This window comes from Indicator indicator, chromosome 14 (assembly GCF_027791375.1).
Source record: "Indicator indicator isolate 239-I01 chromosome 14, UM_Iind_1.1, whole genome shotgun sequence".
Taxonomy (NCBI): Eukaryota; Metazoa; Chordata; class Aves; order Piciformes; family Indicatoridae; genus Indicator; species Indicator indicator.
In genome coordinates, this window is record NC_072023.1 from 2,739,517 (window position 1) to 2,758,008 (window position 18,492).

General features: G+C 44.1%; 1 protein-coding gene across 2 annotated transcripts; it reads right to left on the reverse strand.

Annotated features, from left to right (window-relative positions):
• Nucleotides 1-1,979: 1,979 nt before the first annotated feature.
• Nucleotides 1,980-17,223, reverse strand: TMTC3 (transmembrane O-mannosyltransferase targeting cadherins 3). 2 transcript variants are annotated; one of them, XM_054386552.1, is made up of 13 exons: nt 17,029-17,223; nt 15,490-15,708; nt 12,178-12,277; nt 11,402-11,517; nt 10,864-11,036; nt 9,244-9,496; nt 8,715-8,863; nt 8,356-8,476; nt 6,784-6,895; nt 5,774-5,877; nt 5,363-5,532; nt 4,464-4,690; nt 1,980-2,935 (listed from the first exon to the last, which is right to left on the reverse strand). In XM_054386552.1, exons 1-13 carry the CDS (start codon nt 17,215-17,217, stop codon nt 2,100-2,102), a joined length of 2,769 nt encoding a protein of 922 aa, XP_054242527.1. In that variant the 5' UTR covers nt 17,218-17,223; the 3' UTR covers nt 1,980-2,099. The 2 variants fall into 2 exon arrangements, with proteins under 2 accessions (XP_054242527.1, XP_054242526.1); XM_054386551.1 differs by lacking the exon at nt 15,490-15,708 and having other exon boundaries at nt 17,029-17,217.
• Nucleotides 17,224-18,492: the final 1,269 nt, after the last annotated feature.

Genomic DNA, 18,492 nt, shown 5'->3' on the forward strand with positions numbered 1-18,492 from the left:
ATAGGTGAGATATTCACATCTCTTCATCAAGCTGACACCCTCCATTGGACTCTCTCCAGCAGATCCCTGTCCCTCTTGAACTGAGTAACCCAAAGCTGGGCTCAGTATTCCAGGTGTGGTCTCACACAAGAGAACCTCCCTGGACCTTCTGGACAGACTTTCCTTGATGCACCCCAGGATGCCATTGGCCTCCTTGGCCACAAGAGACACATTGGATAACTTGCTGTTCACCAGGACTCTAAGGTCCTTCTCTTTGGAGCTGCTTTTCCAGCAGGAGGACTCCTAACCTGTACTGCTGCATGGGGTTGTTCCTCCCCAGCTGCAGGACTCTGCACTTGTCCTTATTCAGGAGGTTCATCATCACAATGATTTCAGCAACAGCTGCTTGTAGTGGTGGTGTAAAAAGGCATGGGAAGAGAAATTCTATGGTTTTGACAGAAAGAGTAAAGCCACTTTGCTACAAACAAAGACTTTACTACACCAAGGGCTCAATCCAGATACAAAGTGAGTAAGGACCACTGCATAGCATACTGGTTACTGTGCCAAAAGTGCCTTGATCAGCATTCAATGAGCTGGGGAATGGGGGGAACCAAAAGAGTGAGAAAAGAAGTCTTCTGGACATCAGCTTTTAAAGTAACCAGAGGAATGACAGGTGAATGAAAAAACAAAACAAACCACACAATTCCTTTAAAATAAAAGCAGGAAGATCTTAAGAGCACCATAAGATTTCTAGCAGGTCAAACTACAAACTATTAGGACTGTGAGTAACAAACAATTAAAAGGGTTTTGTATCCAGCTTTAGAAGATAGCTAGTTCCACCTTTAGAACATTCAGTTCCACCTTTAGAACATTCAATTCCACCTTTAGAACATAGTTAGTTCCACCTTTAGAACATAGTTAGTTCCACCTTTAGAACATAGTTAGTTCCACCCTTAATTCCATTCTTTCAACATCTTTAGCTCCATCTTTAGAACACCTGAAAACATAAGTGTAGTGTTGCCTCCTCCTAGTCTACAACCAGTGGCATTTTGATGACTTTTTGATAAGTTCTGCAACCAAACAATGTAAAGAAAGTTGTTTTCTACAAAGATATCAAGGGATGATGTGTAAACTGAAATCACAGAGTGCATCAGGCTGGAAAGGACCCTCAAAGGTCATCTTGGCCAACCCCTCTGCAGTCAGCAGAGACATCTTCAACTAGAGCAGGTTGCTCAAGGCCACATCAAGTTTGATCTGGAATATCTCAAGGGATGGGAACTCCACCTCCTCTCTGGGTAACCTGTTCCAGTGTTTCACCACTCTCATTGTGAAAAGCTTCCTCCTAATGTCCAATCTCAATCCACGAAACATTGATAGCATTAGCATTATCAAGAGGAGTGTGGCCAGCAGGGCAAGAGAGAGGATTCTGCCCCTTGACTCCGCTCTGCTGAGACCCCACCTCAAATACTGCCTCCAGTGCTGGTGTCCCCAGCAGAAGGACACAGAGCTGTTGGAGTGAGTCCAGAGGAGGACCACAAGGTGATGCAAGGGCTGGAGAACCTCTGCTATGGGGACAAGCTGAGGGAGCTGGGGGTGTTCATTCTGGAGAAGGGAATGCTCCAGGAAGACATTGCAGTGGCCTTCCAGTACCTGAAGGGGGCTACAGGAGAGCTGGGGAGGGACTTTTGACTAGGGCTAGGAGTGGCAGGACAGAGGGAATGGATTGAAACTGAAAGAGGGCAGACTTAGACTGGAGATTAGGAAGAAAGTCTTTCCAGTGAGGGTGGTGAAGCACTGGAACAGGTTGCCCAGGGAGGCTGTGGATGTCCTCTCCCTGGAGGTGTTCAAGGCCAGGCTGGATGAGGCCTTGAGCAACTTGGGCTGGAGGAAGGCCCATGGCAGGGGGTTGGAACTGTATGGTCTTTGGGGTCCCTTCCAGCCCAAGCACTGTATGAATCCTGTTGAAAACCTGCACTTTTCTCACACCAAGCACTGCAATGCCTCTTGCTGCTTGCTCAGTGATATGCAGTCAGTTATTTCTCAGACCACTTTCCAGCTGCATCACACATTCCTAATCAAAACCAGCCTCCTGCCCTGGTCCTGCTGGCAGCTGATGAAGACTATTCACCATTCAATATCCTCTCAATCTCCTCCAGTCTTTTCAGAGCAGCAACCCTCTTTTTCTCAATATCTTTGATTTCTTTTGAGGACTTTTTAGGGGTCTCCTCTTTGTCCATATTGGCTTTCTCTGTTCGTTTCTTACTTTTGGAGTGTCCTTTATTGTCCTCAGCTGTTGCTTGAGTAGCTTTCTGCTCATTTTTGACTTTGTTCAAGTTTTGAAATGAGGTTTTTTTTCCTTCTGCTGCTGCAGTTGCAGTCCCTGTCCCAGTTCCACCTGCTGGAGGTGCTGATTGTTCTGTAGCACTGGATGATGCAATTTTACTTCTAACTATGCTTAGGTGACGTTGGATGTACTCCTCATGAGGTGCCAGTGCCAGTGTTTCAACCAAACACCTTTCTGCTTTTATTAAGTCTCTTTCTTCAAAGTAAACCACACACAGATTATGTTTGCCTTGGACATTGTTGGGATCCAGCTCCAAAATCCTTTCAAAACACCTTTTTGCTCCAACAATATCCTTCTTTTGGTTCATAAGGATGTCTCCTTTCAAAATCAAACCTTTGGTATGATCTGGGTAGTATCTCAGTAGGTCTTCTAGGACAGGCAAAGCCATCAACTCCTTTGCTGTCTGTGAGTAAAGCAGTGCCAGATTGAACAGAGCACTGCGGAAGTTTGCTTGTAACTTGATGGCTTTCTTCATCCAGGCTTCTGCTTCTGTGTCCTTTTTGTCATCCATGGCCAGCATTCCCAAATTGAAGTAGCCATTTGCATCCTGGGGTTCCTCTTTCACATAATGCAGCAGCCTCTGCCTAGCTTCAGGTCTGAGCCGAGCATCACCTAAAACGACAGAAAACAGATGGCAGTCAAGAGCTGCTCTGAAGGAGCTTCAGACCAGGCCTCTAAAATGCTCATTTCTAACACAAAATAAAAATGTAACATCTTGAAACACAACTGTGACAGGGAGAGAGGTTTAAATGCCACTTCTCATCACTGCTGTGTAAGAGCAGAACACCTAGAACCAGAGAACCTTGCTCACACAACGAAATGACTGCATCCATGGGCTGGGCTCAGTGGGATGAGTCTGAACAAAGCCAAGGGTTGGGTTCTGCACTTGGGTCACAACAACCCCATGAATGCTCCAGGCATGGGGCAGAGTGGCTGGAAATTGCCCAGCAGAAAAGGACATGGGGGTGCTGGTTGACAGCAGCTGAACCTGAGCCAGCAGTGTGCTCAGGTGGCCAAGAAGGCCACCAGCATAGTGGCAGTGGTGTGGCCAGCAGGACCAGGGAAGTGATCATGCCCCTGTGCTGGGCACTGGTGAGGCCACAGCTTAAGTACTGGGTTCAGTTTTGGGCCACCTCACTGCAAGAAGGACACTGAGGGGCTGGAGTGTGCCCAGAGAAGGGCAAAAAAGCTGGGGAAGGGTCTGGAGAACAGGGCTGGGGAAGAGCAGCTGAGGGACCTGGGGGTGTTTAGTGTGGAGAAAAGAAGGGTGAGGGGAGACCTCATTGCTCTCTACAGCTCCCTGAGAGGAGGCTGAAGTGAGGTGGGGATTGGTCTTTTCCCCCTAGTCTCAGGTGATAGAAGGAAAGGAAATGGCCTGAAATTGTGCCAGGGGAGGGTTAGGCTGGAGATTAGGAAGAATTTCTTTGCTGCAAGAGTGGTCAGAGATTGGAACAGGCTGCCCAGGGAGGTGGTGGAGTCCCCATCCCTGGAGGTGTTCAAGAAACCTGTGGCCATGGCACTCTGGGACATGGTCTGATGGCCATGGTGGTGTTGGGTTGACATTTGGACTCAGTGATCTTAGAGAGCTTTTCCAGCCCAAACAATTCTCTGATTCTACTTACAGTTGATTTGTAGCCAAAGTCAGCACCATTATTGCATTACCTGCTGAATTCTATTTAGGTACAAAAGGTGTCTCTACAGGTTTCAGAGAAGCTATTTTCCTGTATGGGTGAGCAAATGGAATGCAGGGCAGATGCCACTTCTGACAAAGCAGCTCTTAAAGGCACAAACTTGAGTGGAAGATCTCATTCTTTTAAAGACAGATTGAAAGAATTGAAAGAGACCACACAGGGTGACTTCAGGTCTTGCCAGGCTAAAATACCTTCTTACCAACACCCCCAGGTCCTTCTTCACTGAGCAGCTCTCCAGCCACTCTGCCCCAAGCCTGCAACGTTGTTGTGGCCCAAGGGCAGCACTCAACAACTGACCTCACTGAACCTCACACCGCTGATGATGCTATGAATTTCTGCTTCCCAAAGATAAAACAGCTGGTTAAAAACATTCAAATGCACTAAAATAAACTAGCCTGGATCCTATAAAAGCAAAGACAGAGAATGTACAGAAGGGACAAGCCACCAACCAGACTCCTGCATCAGCAGTGCTGAGTTGAAGAGGGCCAGCTTATGCGCTGGGTTGAGCTCAAGCGCTCGGTTGAAGTTCCTCAGGGCTTCTGCTGGGTCCTTCAGCTCAATGTAGACTATTGCCAGGTTGTACCACAGGTCTGCATTGCTTCTGTCTAGCTCCAGAGCTCTAAGATAAGCTTCCTTAGCTTTCAGAGGTTTGTTCATTTTCAGAAGCAGCTCTCCCCTGTTGAAGAATTAAGAGTTAACAGGTTCACAGATTGCATCGGGTTGGGAAGGGACCCCTCAAAGGGCATCTTGTGCAACCTCCCTGCAGGCACCAGGGACATCCCCAACTAGATCAGGCTGCCCAGGGCCACATTGAGTCTGATCTTGAATGTCTCCAGGGACAGGGCCTCAGCCACATCTCTGAGCAACCTGTTGCAGTGTCTCACCACTCTCACTGTAAAGAACTTTCTCCTGATGCCCAACTTAAATCTCCCCTGCTCCAGTTTCAAAACCATTGCCCCTCATCCTGTTACCACAGGCCCTTCTAAACAGTCCCTCCTCAGCCTTCCTGTAGGTCTCCTTCAGATATCAAAGTGTAGTTATAAGGTGTCCCTGGAGCTTACTAGACTGAACAGCCCCAACCCTCTCAGCCTGTCCCTGTAAGAGAGGTTCTCCAGCCCTCTGATCATCTTCATGGCCCTCCTCTGGACCCACTCCAGCAGGTCCACGTCCTAACCTTCAAGTTTTTTTTAGACTTCTGGTTTTTCTATAGTTTGCCCTCCTACAGACAGCAGATGTCAGCACAGTGTGGGTTTCTGTTTGGAACACAGAAGAGGTCCCTTCCAACTATTCTGTGGTTCTGTGACATTTAGTTCAAAACGATCAACCTCTAAAAATGACAGAAAGATACCTGCTGATGTAAGCCTGCTTGAAATCTGGCCTCATGCTGATCGCTTGGCGATACAACTGATCTGCTTCCTCCAGGCGAGATTCGTTGGCTCTGATTAAGTTTGCCAGGTTGATGTAAACATTCAGATGGTTAGGAGCAACCCTTGCTGCATATTTTTTACCTGGAATGATCTGTCAAAAAGAACGGGTGTAGCAAGTGAGTTAAAAAAAAGAGTAAAGAGATGAAAGGCATTCAGTAGAGATCTATTAAGTCGGCCCTGACTGTACACAACCTCCCCTTTTAAACACAGGCTTAGGAAAAAGGCTAACAACTTGAAAGGGTAGAGGAGGAAAAAAGAGGAGAAAACAGCAGGAATCTAGGTCTGAGGGAGTTCCCTCCTGTAGTGGTTGATAAAATGAAGTCACCAATTACCTGTGGCATCAGTGATTTAGCAATCATGTATGATTCTTCAGCTTCTTTAGTTTTGTTTAAGTTCTTGTAAGTTCTTCCTACGTTCATGTGGGCACCAATATCATCTGAAAAAAAAGAAAGCAATGACAGAATCTTTTTGCTTGGAAAAGACCTTTAAGGTCACTGAGTCCAACCATTATTTGACTCTGCTCCTAAACCATTTCCCTCAGAGCACACAGTTTATCATTAAGGCTGGAAAAGACCTCTAAAAATCATTAAGGTTGAGAAAAACCTCTAAGATCATCAAGTCCAACCTTCTACCCAACCCCTCCATGACCGTCAAATATCCAAACTTCCACCCAACCCCTCTACAACCACTTTCAAATGTCTAACCTTCTATCCAACCCCTCCATGACCACTTTCAAATATCAAACCTTCTACCCAACCCCTCTGCGACCGCTTTCAAATGTCCAACCTTCTACCCAACCCCTCTACGACCGCTTTCAAATGTCCAACCTTCTACCCAACACCTTCCAGAGAAGGGCAACAACGCTGGGGAAGGATCTAGAAAAAAAAACTCTTATGAGGAGCAGCTGAGGGAACTGGGGTGTTTAGTCTGGAGAAGAGAAGGCTATGGGGAGACCTCATTGCTCTCTACAACTCCCAGACAGGAGGTTGCAGTAAGGTAGAGCTTGGTCTCTTCTACCTAGGATCAGGTGATAGAAGGAGAAGAAACGGCCTGAAATTGTGCCAGGGAAGGGTTAGGTTGGAGATGAGGAAACATTTCTTTGCTGAAGGAGTGGTCAAGGATTGGAAGAGGCTGCCCAGGGAGGTGGTGGAGTCCCCATCCCTGGAGGTGTTCCAGAAGCGTGTGGCCATGGCACTTTGGGACATGATTTATTGGCCAGGGTGGTGTTGGGTTGATGGTTGGACTCTATGACCTTGGAGATCTTTCCCAACCCACACAATTCTATCATTCAATACTAGGAATGAGTAGAAGACCTTCAATAGCAACTAGTCCAAGCTGCTACCTGGTTGCACTTGTGTGGCTTGTATGAAGAACTGCAGAGCTCTTTCAAAATTCTTCTCGTTTTCTAGTGCATGCCCCACATTGTTCCACAGCTTGGCATTGTTCTTATTTACCTAAAACCAGCAAAAAAAGGCACCAAGTCACAAGGGATTAAGCTGAAATTACACAAGAGCTGCTTTCCACCCTGTCTTAAAGGTACAGGACAGATTTCACAGTCTCACAGTATATCAGAGGTTGGAAGGGACCTCAAGAGATCATCAGGTCCAACTCCCCTGCCAGAGCAGGAGCACTTAGGGTGATCCTAACCCCCTGGGCAGCCTGTTCCAGGGCTCTGTCACCCTCAGTGTAAAGAAGTTTCTCCTCATGCTGAGGTGAAATCTTCTTTGTTCAAGTTTGTACCCATTGTTCCTTGGCTTATCACTGTGAACCACCCAAAAGAGCCTGGCCCCCTCCACTTGACACCCACCCCTCACATATTGATAGACATTGATCAGATCCCCTCTCAGTCTGCTCTTCTCTTCATGCAAAGAGAAACATAACCTTGCATCCAGAATGATGACACTGAACTTGTTGCTGAGCATCTCTTTATTTTAGTTCTTTGGCCCTAAAAATACCAAAATGTTTTAACATCCATGAGGGGCTGTTGTACAAACTCTCCTAGCAGGCCATATGCACGTTGAAGAAATTCTTCTGTGCAGCAAAAATTTGGGTGATTTTTGTACTGAAGCATATTGTGCTTTCCTCCAGAACAGGGAAGACATTCAGCTGCTCTAAGACAAGATAAAGTGATCATTGTTTCTTGCACATTAATTCCCATCTGTGCATCAAAATACTTTTAAAGTGTTCCCCAGAGCAACTGATCAGATGGCACTGCTGCCAAGAGGGAGATGAAAGTGGCAGAACAAGCAAAACTTGGGGATCTGTGTGGCCAGCAGATGGACAGAGGAGATTCTGCCCCTCTGCTCTGCTCAGACCTCACCTGGAATAAAGTGTCCAGCTATGAGACCCCAACACAAGAAAGACATGGACCTGCTGGAGGGCCACAGAGATGATCAGAGGGCTGGAGCACCTCTGCTACAAGGACAGGCTGAAGGAGTTGGGTCTGTTCAGCCTGGAGAAGAGAAGGCTCTGGGGAGACCTTCTAACTACATTTCAGTGTCTGAAAAGTGCCCAAAGGAAGGCTGGGGAGGGACTGTGGAGAAGGACTTGTGGTGATGAGGTGAGGGACAATGGTTCGAAGCTGGAGCAGGGAAGATTGAGGTTGGACTTCAGGAAGAAGTTCTTCACAGTGAGAGTGGTGAGATACTGGAACAGGTTGCCCAGGGATGTGGTTGAGGCCCCATCCCTGGAGACATTCATGGTCAAACTTGATGGAACTCTGAGCAACCTGATCTAGTTGGAGGTGTTCCTGCTGACTGCAGAGGGGTTGGACAAGGTGATGTTTGATGATCCCTTCCAATCTGATGTAATCTGTGATTCTGTGACTTCTCTCCATATTTATCATGCTATTCTACAGCTTTCTGAGATGCTCAGCAACACCAACCTTCCCTTATCCTTCTCATGCAGAAATTACCTTTAGAGCTGACATAAACAGGGTGTACTCCGACTCCCAATCCCAGTTTCTGTGCAGTGTTTTTAAGGCATGAGTGAAGAGCACCACAGTCAAACAGACCCAGGAAAGTTTTCTTAGCACACTGTAAAATGAAAGAAAGATTTGTTATAAGCACACAAAGGAATTTGGATTTATACTGGAATAGACCTGCATCTGGGAAAGAACAACCCCAGGTACCACTACAGTCAAAGGGTTGTCCTGCCAGCGAGCAGCTCCATGAAGGAAGACCTTAGTGGGCAACCTATTCCAGACCAAAAATGGTTCTCTTCTATGAAGTGAAGACATCTGAGTTAAAGCAGTCATAGGCAACACCACCTTACCTTTTGTTGGATAACTTCTTCCATCCATGTGCTACCAAAATGCAGAATCCCATGCTAGGAACATAAAGCACTCGTTCTGCCACCACAAACCCCACAGGAAAGAAGAGGTTTGATGCAGGAATGAACGGCAGCACTATTAAGCAGAGTGCCTACAAAAGAGAGACAAATGAATTAGTAACCAAGGGTAGACTGAGAGGTCCCAAAACTGAACCCAGTATTTGAGGAAGGAGGCAGGCAGGGAGGGAGGTAGGGGGGCAAAAAGGGAGAGAGGGAGGGAGGAAAAAAAAAGGAGGGAGAAAGGGAGGAAAAGAGGGAGAGAGGAAGGAAAAAAAAGGAGGGAGGGAGCTTGGCTGAAAAATCTTAGTTTTTCCTTAGACTATATAAAACTACAGAAGAAAAGGCCTATGGAAGTCTTTTCTTTGTTCGTTCCAGCCCCAAAGGAGATGCATGCAGTACCTCTGTGACCAACCCACCTCACCCACTTCCACAAACCAAAAAGGCAAAGAGCAAACCACTGCAGCATTCATACCATCAACACAGTCTTGGAGGAATCCCCAGGATATCGGAGACTGAAGACAATCAAAGATCCCAGGAAGCAAAAGAAGGTAAGGGTGGCAACATTTCTAACATCTAACAAAGACTCCACCAGAGGAATAGTTCCCATTGTCCAGTCACAGCATAATTCTGAGGGGTTGAGTAGAAGCCAAGCATTCACAGGGAGGAGGTAGTTGAAAGTCAGCTGCCTTGCTGGGGATGGACTAACAGCAGCTGGGTTATCAAACCTAAAGCAAAGGAAAGGAGAAGGAGGAGCTTAATGGAAAAAAAAAAATACATGGTCTTGATCCACGCTGTGTTCAGAAACCAGCAAATTTCAGACTCATGGCTGGAACTGTCAGACATGTACAATATCCCAATGCTCCAGTGTTTGTCAGGTGTGAAACTTGGGAGCCATGCACCACGACTCAGCTGAGCCCAGGGCGGATGCTCCTCCAAGTGAACATCCCAAACCAGCTTCTTCATCAAGATCAGTCTGAAGAAACAGGATGGTTAACACCTGAAGTTGGATTCAGTGCTCAGGGCAAGTATTTATTTCTTGTATTTTTCCACTGCTCAAGATAAATTTTCACCTCTAACATTATTCATATACACTTCTCTTCAAACCTTTGCTTATCTTCAAATCAATGCTCTCTACACAGGACATGCCTAACACTAAGAAAACATTTTATATGTAGAAGAGGAAATATTGAGATGTTTGGAGTAGTCAGTCAAGGTTCCAACATATAGCCAATAAAAATACTTGAGCAATAAATCAATTTCTGAATTCCTAAGACAAACTAACAACCAGAAGCTTAAAACACAAATAAGGCCTACTCAGATAACTGAGTATTTGGCACATTGTTGTCAGCAAGTACTGAATGACAGCATTTGCCAACGGAATTGCTACACTCATTGCTTATCAATGTTCAATCAATAAACACTAAAGTTGACGCTTTATTCATTCAGACATCGTTTCAGAATCACAGAATGGTAGGGGTTGGAAGGGACATTTGAAGATTATCCAAGTCCAACTCCCCTGCCAATGGAAATTCACCTACAGAAGGTCACACAGGAACACTTCCAGCTGGGTTTGGAAAGTCTCCAGAGGTGGAGATTCCACCACCTCTTTGGGCAGCCTGCTCCTGTGCTCTGTCATCCTCATGTTTAGGTGGAACTTCTGATGTCCGAGTTTCTGCCCTTTGTCCTGTCCACTGGCATCACTGAGAAAAGCCTGGCCCCATCCTCCTGACCCCCACCCTGTAAGTATTGATCACCACTGATGAGATCCCTGCTCAGGCTGCTCTTTCCCAGACTTAACAACCCCAATTCTCTGTCTTTCCTCATCACAGAGATGTTCCAGTCCCCTCAGCATCTTTGTAGCCCTTTGCTGTACCCTCTCCAGTAAGTCCCTGTCTTTCTTGAACTGGGCAGCCCAGAACTGGACACAATACTCCAGATGTGGCCTCATGAGGGCAGAATAGAGAGGGAGGAAACTTTCTTTGTCCTGCTGGCAACACTCTTCTTGAGACCCTGGAATGCCAGGGTTGGCAGAAGGACATTAAGCCACATTTTACTTAGCAGTGCCTATAAACAAGAGACATTTGAGTATTACCTTGTAAACACTGGAAGCTGAGACTGGATAACCTGGACTCTGACAACAACAAGCAGCAGTGTGCTGAACATTAGGACTATGAGCTTCAAGAGTGTTTGGAGCATGGAGAAAGGAATACTGCCCTTGCCTCGAAGAATCTGTACAGCTGTGTCCAACAGCACTGGCAAAGTGTACTGCAAAAGAGAAAAGGGTTTGTAATCAGAGAGGGCACTCATTAATCCCTCAGAAAAATAGGAGCAGTCAAGCTTTTTTCTCTTGGTTTTCTGCAGATGCATGCTCCCATAGTTACAGAACTCAAGCTTCTCAGAGCCTTCATGACAACCCCCAATCATAGAATCATAGAATTGTTTTGGTTAGGAAAGACCTCTTGAGATCATAGAGTCCAACCACCAACCCAACACCTGAAGTAACAAAAAAAAAAATCAGTGCTGAAGTATGACATTTCCAAGTACTTCATGTCTCATTACAGGATTCTTGAGAAGAAATTTGTCTCATTACAGGATTCCTGAGGAAAAATTCAAAATTTTCAGCAGCTTACCCCTTGAGCAATAAAAACTTCATACACACAGCATATGCCCACCACTGTTATTCCTTGTTCCTTACACAGTGTTGCAACAGCTACCAGAAGCACAGTCACTGCAATTGGAGTCCACACTGCAAATGAAGGAGACATCACTGAAATATGTTCCATCTGACAGCAAAGCCAAAGATATATGAAGTAGAGGGTTTGGGCTCTTCATGTCTGAACATGCTGTGTTAGAGCATCACAGGATGGTAGGGGCTTGAAGGGACCTCTGAAGATCACTGAGTCCAGCCCCTCCCTCCATACCATATGAAGTCATATACAGGATCTAAAGTTGAGGAGAAAAGGGGCTGGGAGCTGCTGCTCCATAATTAGCTGGGTATCAGTTGGTGAGTGGTGAGAAAATGTGTTGTGCATCACCTGCTTTTTATTGTCTAATTCTGTAATAATGATAATAACAATAATAACAAAATGTAATAATAATAGTAACAATAATAATAGTATCAGTAATACTAGCAATATTAATATTAGTAACATTTATATTATTAATAATAATATTAATAATAATAACATTAATAATAATAATATCATAATCTTCCTTTTCTGTCGTATTAAATGTCTTTATGTCAACCCACAAGTTTGATTCTCCTCTCCATCCTGCTGGGGCTGAGAGGGAATGAGCAGCTTAATAGCTGGCTTGGCTTTAACCCATGGCACCAATGGGACCATTTTAAGAGATCAATAATCAGTGATACAGCAATTAACTGATGCTGTGTTTGACAATTATTTACCTATGGTATTATCTGGTCCTTTAGATTTTGTGTATGACAAAAAAGCAGCTAGAAAAAAGATAGATGATAAAAGCTCTGCTCTGCCCACAACTCCAGTGACCTGAGAAAGAAGGAAAAGCAAGATTATTTCAGTGACTGCTGCAGCCCTAGAATAATTCATGACAGGTACTCTCAGAACATGCATACACATCATCTGTAAACCAAGCTTCCAGCTCAATCTGTATTGAATTCAAGAACAGGATGACCCAGGTGGCTAATGTGCTCCTATCTATCACTATTCAAGACACTGAGAAATGCTGTACTTAGGAGACTAATTGGAAAGACTTAGAATTAAATACATTTTAATTATAAAAGATACAAAAAGTACCATCAAATGATACAGAAACTCAGAATGAGACCTGTTCTGGAGTTTTCACTCCAGTCTGAATCAGTTACTCAGCATCCAGGTCCCCAGTTCTAAAACCACAGAATGGCTCAGGTTGGAAGAGACCATCTACTGCAGCCCCCCATCACGGGCAGGGATGCCTCTAAACTAGACTCAGCTGCTCAAGGCTTCATCCAACCCAGCCTTGAACACTCCCAGGGAGGAAGCATCCACAGCCTCCTCGGGCAACCTGTTTCAGAGTCTCACCACCCTCATACTGAACAGCTTTCTAAATCCAGTCCAAACCTACTCTCCCTCAGCTTAAAACCATTCCCCCTTGGCTTATTGCTAGACACCCTTATGAAAAGTCCCTCTGCAGCCTTCCTGTAGGATCCCTTCAGGTACTGGAAGGCAGTCAGCAGGTCCCCCTGGAGTTTCCTCTACCCTGAACAACCCCAACAACCCCACCTCTCTCATTCTATTCTCATAGCAGCTGATTACTACCTTCTCTTTTCCACGTATAGAAACTTGCAGCTGTTTTGCCTTTTATCCATGTGCACAAGTGTCAGCTGCCAACTCTAGGAATTCTTTCTTGGTTGCACGTCAGGCAGAATTCTCAATACAAAGAGGATAGACTGCATTATTTCTCAAAAGGAGAAAGCTTAAACTGGAAAATGTGGGCTGAGAAGGAAGAAAACCCCTTGAGTGAGTCTTCACTGAGTAGCTAAGTCCAACAGCAAGGGGATTCCACTACAGCTGCACTTAAATCTCAGTCCCGAAGGGTTTGAAGTTCAGCACCAAGTTGTAGCACTCGCACAGTCCTCTGGCGCCCTCCTGTGGCTGTGTCAGACATTACAGACAACTACTGCGCAACTCACTGCCTTACACATGAAAGCTTTCAGTACACAAGGGTTTGTAAGATTTCCACAAGACCTTTTCTAACTCTGTTGCACAGTACTGAAAGCCACTGTGCAGCTGTTAATTCATGAGCAATCTGACAGTCCCAGTGTAAAATATTGAAATGAATGTGATAAAATTACCATTAACCACTAAGGTGAAGTCACCAGCAACTTGCTAATCCTCCTGTAAAGGTACTAACACATTTACTACAGAGAGCCAAAGCTAAACTTCAAAATTTAAACCATGGTTTTCCAAAGAAAGAGAAAAATAACTTAATTTCATTGGATTTTCTAACTCAATTTTACCCCCTCTTTTTTTTTTTTTTTGGGGGGAGGGGGTAGAAGGAATTGTGCTTTTGAGCACAAAAGAGAAGGAAAATGTTTAGATGTTCAACTTGTGCATTTTTACACATCACCAACTTCCAGCAAGGACATGTTAGCAGCTCAAATAATAGCCAGCTTGAAATCCCATGTTAGTTGTATTCTGCTCTTAAGAATCATGATGTTCCCCCTTGCTGATTTAATTCTAATCTGCTAAATCAGATAAATTAGATTGGTGATTAGGAAAAAATTCTTTCCAGTGAGGATGGTGAGACACTGGAACAGGCTGCACAAGGAGGTTGTGGATGTCCCCTCCCTGGAGGTGCCCAAGGCCAGGTTGGATGAGGCTTGAGCAGCCTGGGCTGGTGGGAGGTGTCCCTGCCCATGGCAGAAGGATTGGAACTGGATGAGCTTTAAGGTCCCTTCCAACCCAAACTATTCTATGAATCTATGAAATTGCAGGCTACTAAATTGCTACTGCCAAAGATTTGGCTGAAGAGAACCAGACAGAAAGATGAAAACTTTCTACTTAAACACAAGAGGAAAACAAGGAGAAAAAAAAAAAAACAAACAAAACATAAGAGCAAACCCTTCTAATTTTCTTAGTATCAAAAGACATCCTCCTTCTCCCCTCCCAAAAAAAATAATACCAACCCACATTAAAAGAACACCCACAAAACAAAACAAAAATAAAATGTGATTAACACCTCCAAAGATGACAAGGGTTTAAAGATTTTCTGGAAATCCTCTAGTATTTTAAGAATAAAAGAGACTGAGTGGGCTTTGTAACATGTGTGAGCTGGAACCTAGGAAATTTCATCTATGTGCTGCAGAAATAACAGCAGAGAATTCCACAGGGCTGCTTTATCAGTGTTTCTGAGCTAATGAATTGTGATCACAGGACTCATCTACTCCACAACAGTACAGGCCTGGTTGACTAGGCCAGAGCAGACTTGGGTGATTAGCTAGAGGGGAGTGCTCCCTGATTCTGGCAATGAATTAAAGGGGATTTGTTGTTATTTGCAAAACATGATACTGCATGAATCATCACTCAACACAAAAACCTACGTAAGCTAAAGGAGCTATCATGATAAAAGCCAATGTTGACAGCAGAGACCTAGGTTATTAAATAACTAAAGTAATGTTTCTCTAACTATTTTTCAGTAGCTGCATGGAATACCGAACTGCAACCACTAAAACCATACAAATGTAGGGGTGGGAAGGAACCTCTGGAGATTACTGAGTCCAACCCCCCTGGCCAAGACAGGATCACCTAGGGCAGCTCACACAATACATCCAGATGGGCCTTGAAAGCCTCAAGAGAAGAAGACTCCACAACCTCTCTGGGCAGCCTGCTCCAGGGCTCCAGCACCCTCACACCAAAGAAGTTTCTCCTCGTGGTGAGGTGGAACTTCCTGTGTGCAAGTTTGTGTCTATTGCTCCTTTCCCTATCACAGGACACCACTGAAAAGAGCCTGGTACCCACTCTTAAGGTATTTATAAATATTAACAAGATCTCCTCTCAGTCATCTCTTTAACCATTTTTCAGTAGCTGCATGGAACACCAAACAACTCCAAGCATTAAAAAAAAAAAAAAAAATCTATCACCACCACCACTCGTTGCAAAGGGCAGAGTAAACACAAATAAAACCTCCAAACCCCCCCCCCTGAAGTTTAAGGTTAATTCATACAGCTTGAAGACATTCAGCACATCGGAGCTATACCTACCGCTTCCGTATGTATTGGGTGCACTGCAAAGAGCAAGGATGCAATGACACTGCTCCTCTTGTCCAGAAAAAGCTTGCAGACCTTGAGGAAGACTATGCAAACCACCCCATGAAAGACCAGATTTAGGAAGTGGTAAGAAACTGCATTTAACTCGCTGAACAGGTAGTTTAAGCGGAAGGTGAGGACTGTAAGGGGACGGTAAGATTTATGGCTCCTCTCCTAAAAGAAAAGAAAAGATATCAGTCAGCCAGCATCAACTTCTAAAGGGATTTTTACTCAAAAAAATACCTTTCTGAAAAGATTCTTCCCCTCTCTTCTCAAGCATCTACCTTCAAAATACCTAAAAAGTCAGTAACAGGTAAGAAAACCCCAAAACTAATCTAGTCATGGATGTCCCCTCCCTGGAGGTGTTCAAGGCCAGGCTGGATGAGGCTTGGAGCAATCCGATCTAGTGGGAGGTGTCCCTGCCCACGGCATGGTGGTTGAAGTTGGATGATCTTTAAGGTCCCTTCCAACCCAAACCATTCTGTGACTGTGTGAAATGAAAATTCAATTTAAAATTAAAACGTTAGGCAGAGAAGTTAATTCTGACTGTGCTCTGTGATAGGACAAGAGGCAATAAACACAAATGGAACACAGGAAGTTCCACCTCAACATGAGGGGAAACTTCTTTGGTGTGAGGGTGCTGGAGCCCTGGAGCAGGCTGCCCAGAGAGGTTGTGGAGTCTCTCTCTGGAGAGATTCCAAACCCACCTGGACCTGCCCTAGGTGATCCTGCTTTGGCAGGGGGGCTGGACTCGATATTCAGAGGTCCCTTCCAACCCCTACCATTCTATGATTCTATTTTTCCTACTTCCACATAACATTAATGAATTGTTCAAGCATTTTGATTTCAATATTTGGGTCAGTATTTTATGAAATAAAAATCTGGTGTGCTCAGCTAAATGCATTATCTGCATCTTTCAGTGTATCTCTGTTGCTAGTTACTCTAGGCCAAAACTTCCTCACCCCTAAACTAACCTCCTCACCCCTAAAACTAACCTACTCACCCCTAAATAGTTCCTAAATCCTTTAGCCACTGCCATTCAATGATGTTTATGAACAACTTCAATGCCAGTGCAGCTTTTCACACAAAAACACAGCCACTCCACAAATATACTAAAACTGGATTCAACACCCATTCTCTAGCACCTAGCTTTGCTGTTTGAGCATCAGCTTTTCTTCCAGCAGTGAGAAACACAATCAGTGTCTGGTGTTAGGGGCAGACAATGGTCAGTTGTCCAATTTTGATATGGGAATTGGATAACACAGTGTCTTAAAGTGCAATACATGACTTCATTTTCTTACAAGTTGCTTCATTGAACAAAGGGAAAGAATATAAGCAACATCTGCCCTTGATATTATAGTACAAAACACTAACATCAGCAAATTTCATCAGAAACAAACTATCCTCTTGAAACCACGTTAGGGAAAAGTAAAAACCTCTCTGCAAAGTTTCTTCTACTATTTCCTAAATGCCTCAGCATTTCAGGAAGGTTACCTCAGACATTGGTGTGCCCCAGAAGTCATTCTGAAACAGATTTTTTAACGGAGTAGAAGGATGCAGATCTTTATTGTCCAAAATTGCTGAAACATCATCAAAAACAAAGCCACAAAAGAGACTGTTCCAGTAGCAGGCTGCCACCACACCAACTATTAGTGCTGCTTCCTTCAGGCTAACATCAGCCATCTTCTCTAAGAGTTTTCATGGACAAAAGCTGAAATAGGGAGGCAGAAACTTGAGTAGTGAAAAACTAAATTTGATGAATAAAGTTAAATTAAGACATTAAATACTTTAAAAGTTAATGACACTACCTATCTGTCCTCAAGTCTCACCCATCTTAAGACATTCTAGTGTTGAAACAAAATACTCTCCTTAAAGATTCTTTCCTTAGAGCCTTTACTTAAAGAGCCCTCATAGAAGCTGCCACATTCCATGTTTTACTAAATAAAGAAGGCTGGTGAGAAACTGCAGTGTAGTTTTTAGCAGAGAGTTATGCAAACTGGAAAACTAAGTTCTCTAGAACCCTGAATAATTTAACATAGTGACACTGAATGCTAAGTTGTCAAAATGTTAATTATTCATGGGTTTAAAGCTGGTTCTTAAAGCAAATAAAACAAATTTCAAACATTCTGAAGAATAAACAGGAAACTTTAAAGAATTTCATAAATCTAGGTGCTCAAGAACAGCTAAAGAAGGGCATTGGTGATAATAAAGAGCTGAACCTACCATTGAAGCTCACACTTTGCTCATTTGCATTCTTCAGAGTTTATGAAAAAGCCATTTTTTGCCTCAATTTTGCCCAGTTGCTCCAATGTCACTGAATGTTGATGAGATTCCTGTCTAAAGAAAACAAAGCATACAAAAAACGACACAAATCAACTTCAGTTTGCATTACTTTCTCTCATCTTCCATAAACATTCCTAAGCCATTGATGATTTCTTCAATAATACTGCATGGGTAACCTGATCAAAAGGTTTAATTACTATGCACTAGGTTTGAAAACACTCATTAGCCTTGGAAGAATAAAAAGGTAACTGCAGGCATTTCTTTTGAGCACTAGTTGACAGATTACTGCCAATTGTTGGGATTAAAGATACTGGAAAGCTGCAGAGAGCTGAACACTGACTCAGCTTTGAAGAAACCAGCTTTTAATGCTTGCTCTTCAATTAGATTTTGTAGGTTTTTATTTTTGCCTACACAGAATAGATGTCGAGGCAGCTACTAATCCTTTAATCCTAGGTAATTCTGATGCTTTCACAAGCCTCTCTTTGAATTTCTAGTCCTTCTTCCACCCAAAACTGTAATCTTACATCACCACTAACTGCGCTGTTCTCTGGCGGTCACATCTACCTACATGCCAACTGTTGGGCAAAAGCTGCTCTCACCTGAATGAAAGGGAACTCTTAGGCATAAAGAAATTAAGATTTTAGCCACATTTAAAATCAGGTTTAAGTAGTTACC

Excerpts from the sequence above, each read along its gene's own strand:
- TMTC3 (XM_054386552.1), bottom strand. The coding sequence starts at position 17,217 with ATGGCTGATGTTAGCCTGAAGGAAGCAGCACTAATAGTTGGTGTGGTG. Across the intron at positions 11,037-11,401 it reads AAGTTTTTATTGCTCAAGGG|TACACTTTGCCAGTGCTGTT; the intron begins GTAAGCTGCTGA and ends TCTCTTTTGCAG. Across the intron at positions 5,878-6,783 it reads AGCCACACAAGTGCAACCAG|ATGATATTGGTGCCCACATG; the intron begins GTAGCAGCTTGG and ends CTTTTTTTTCAG.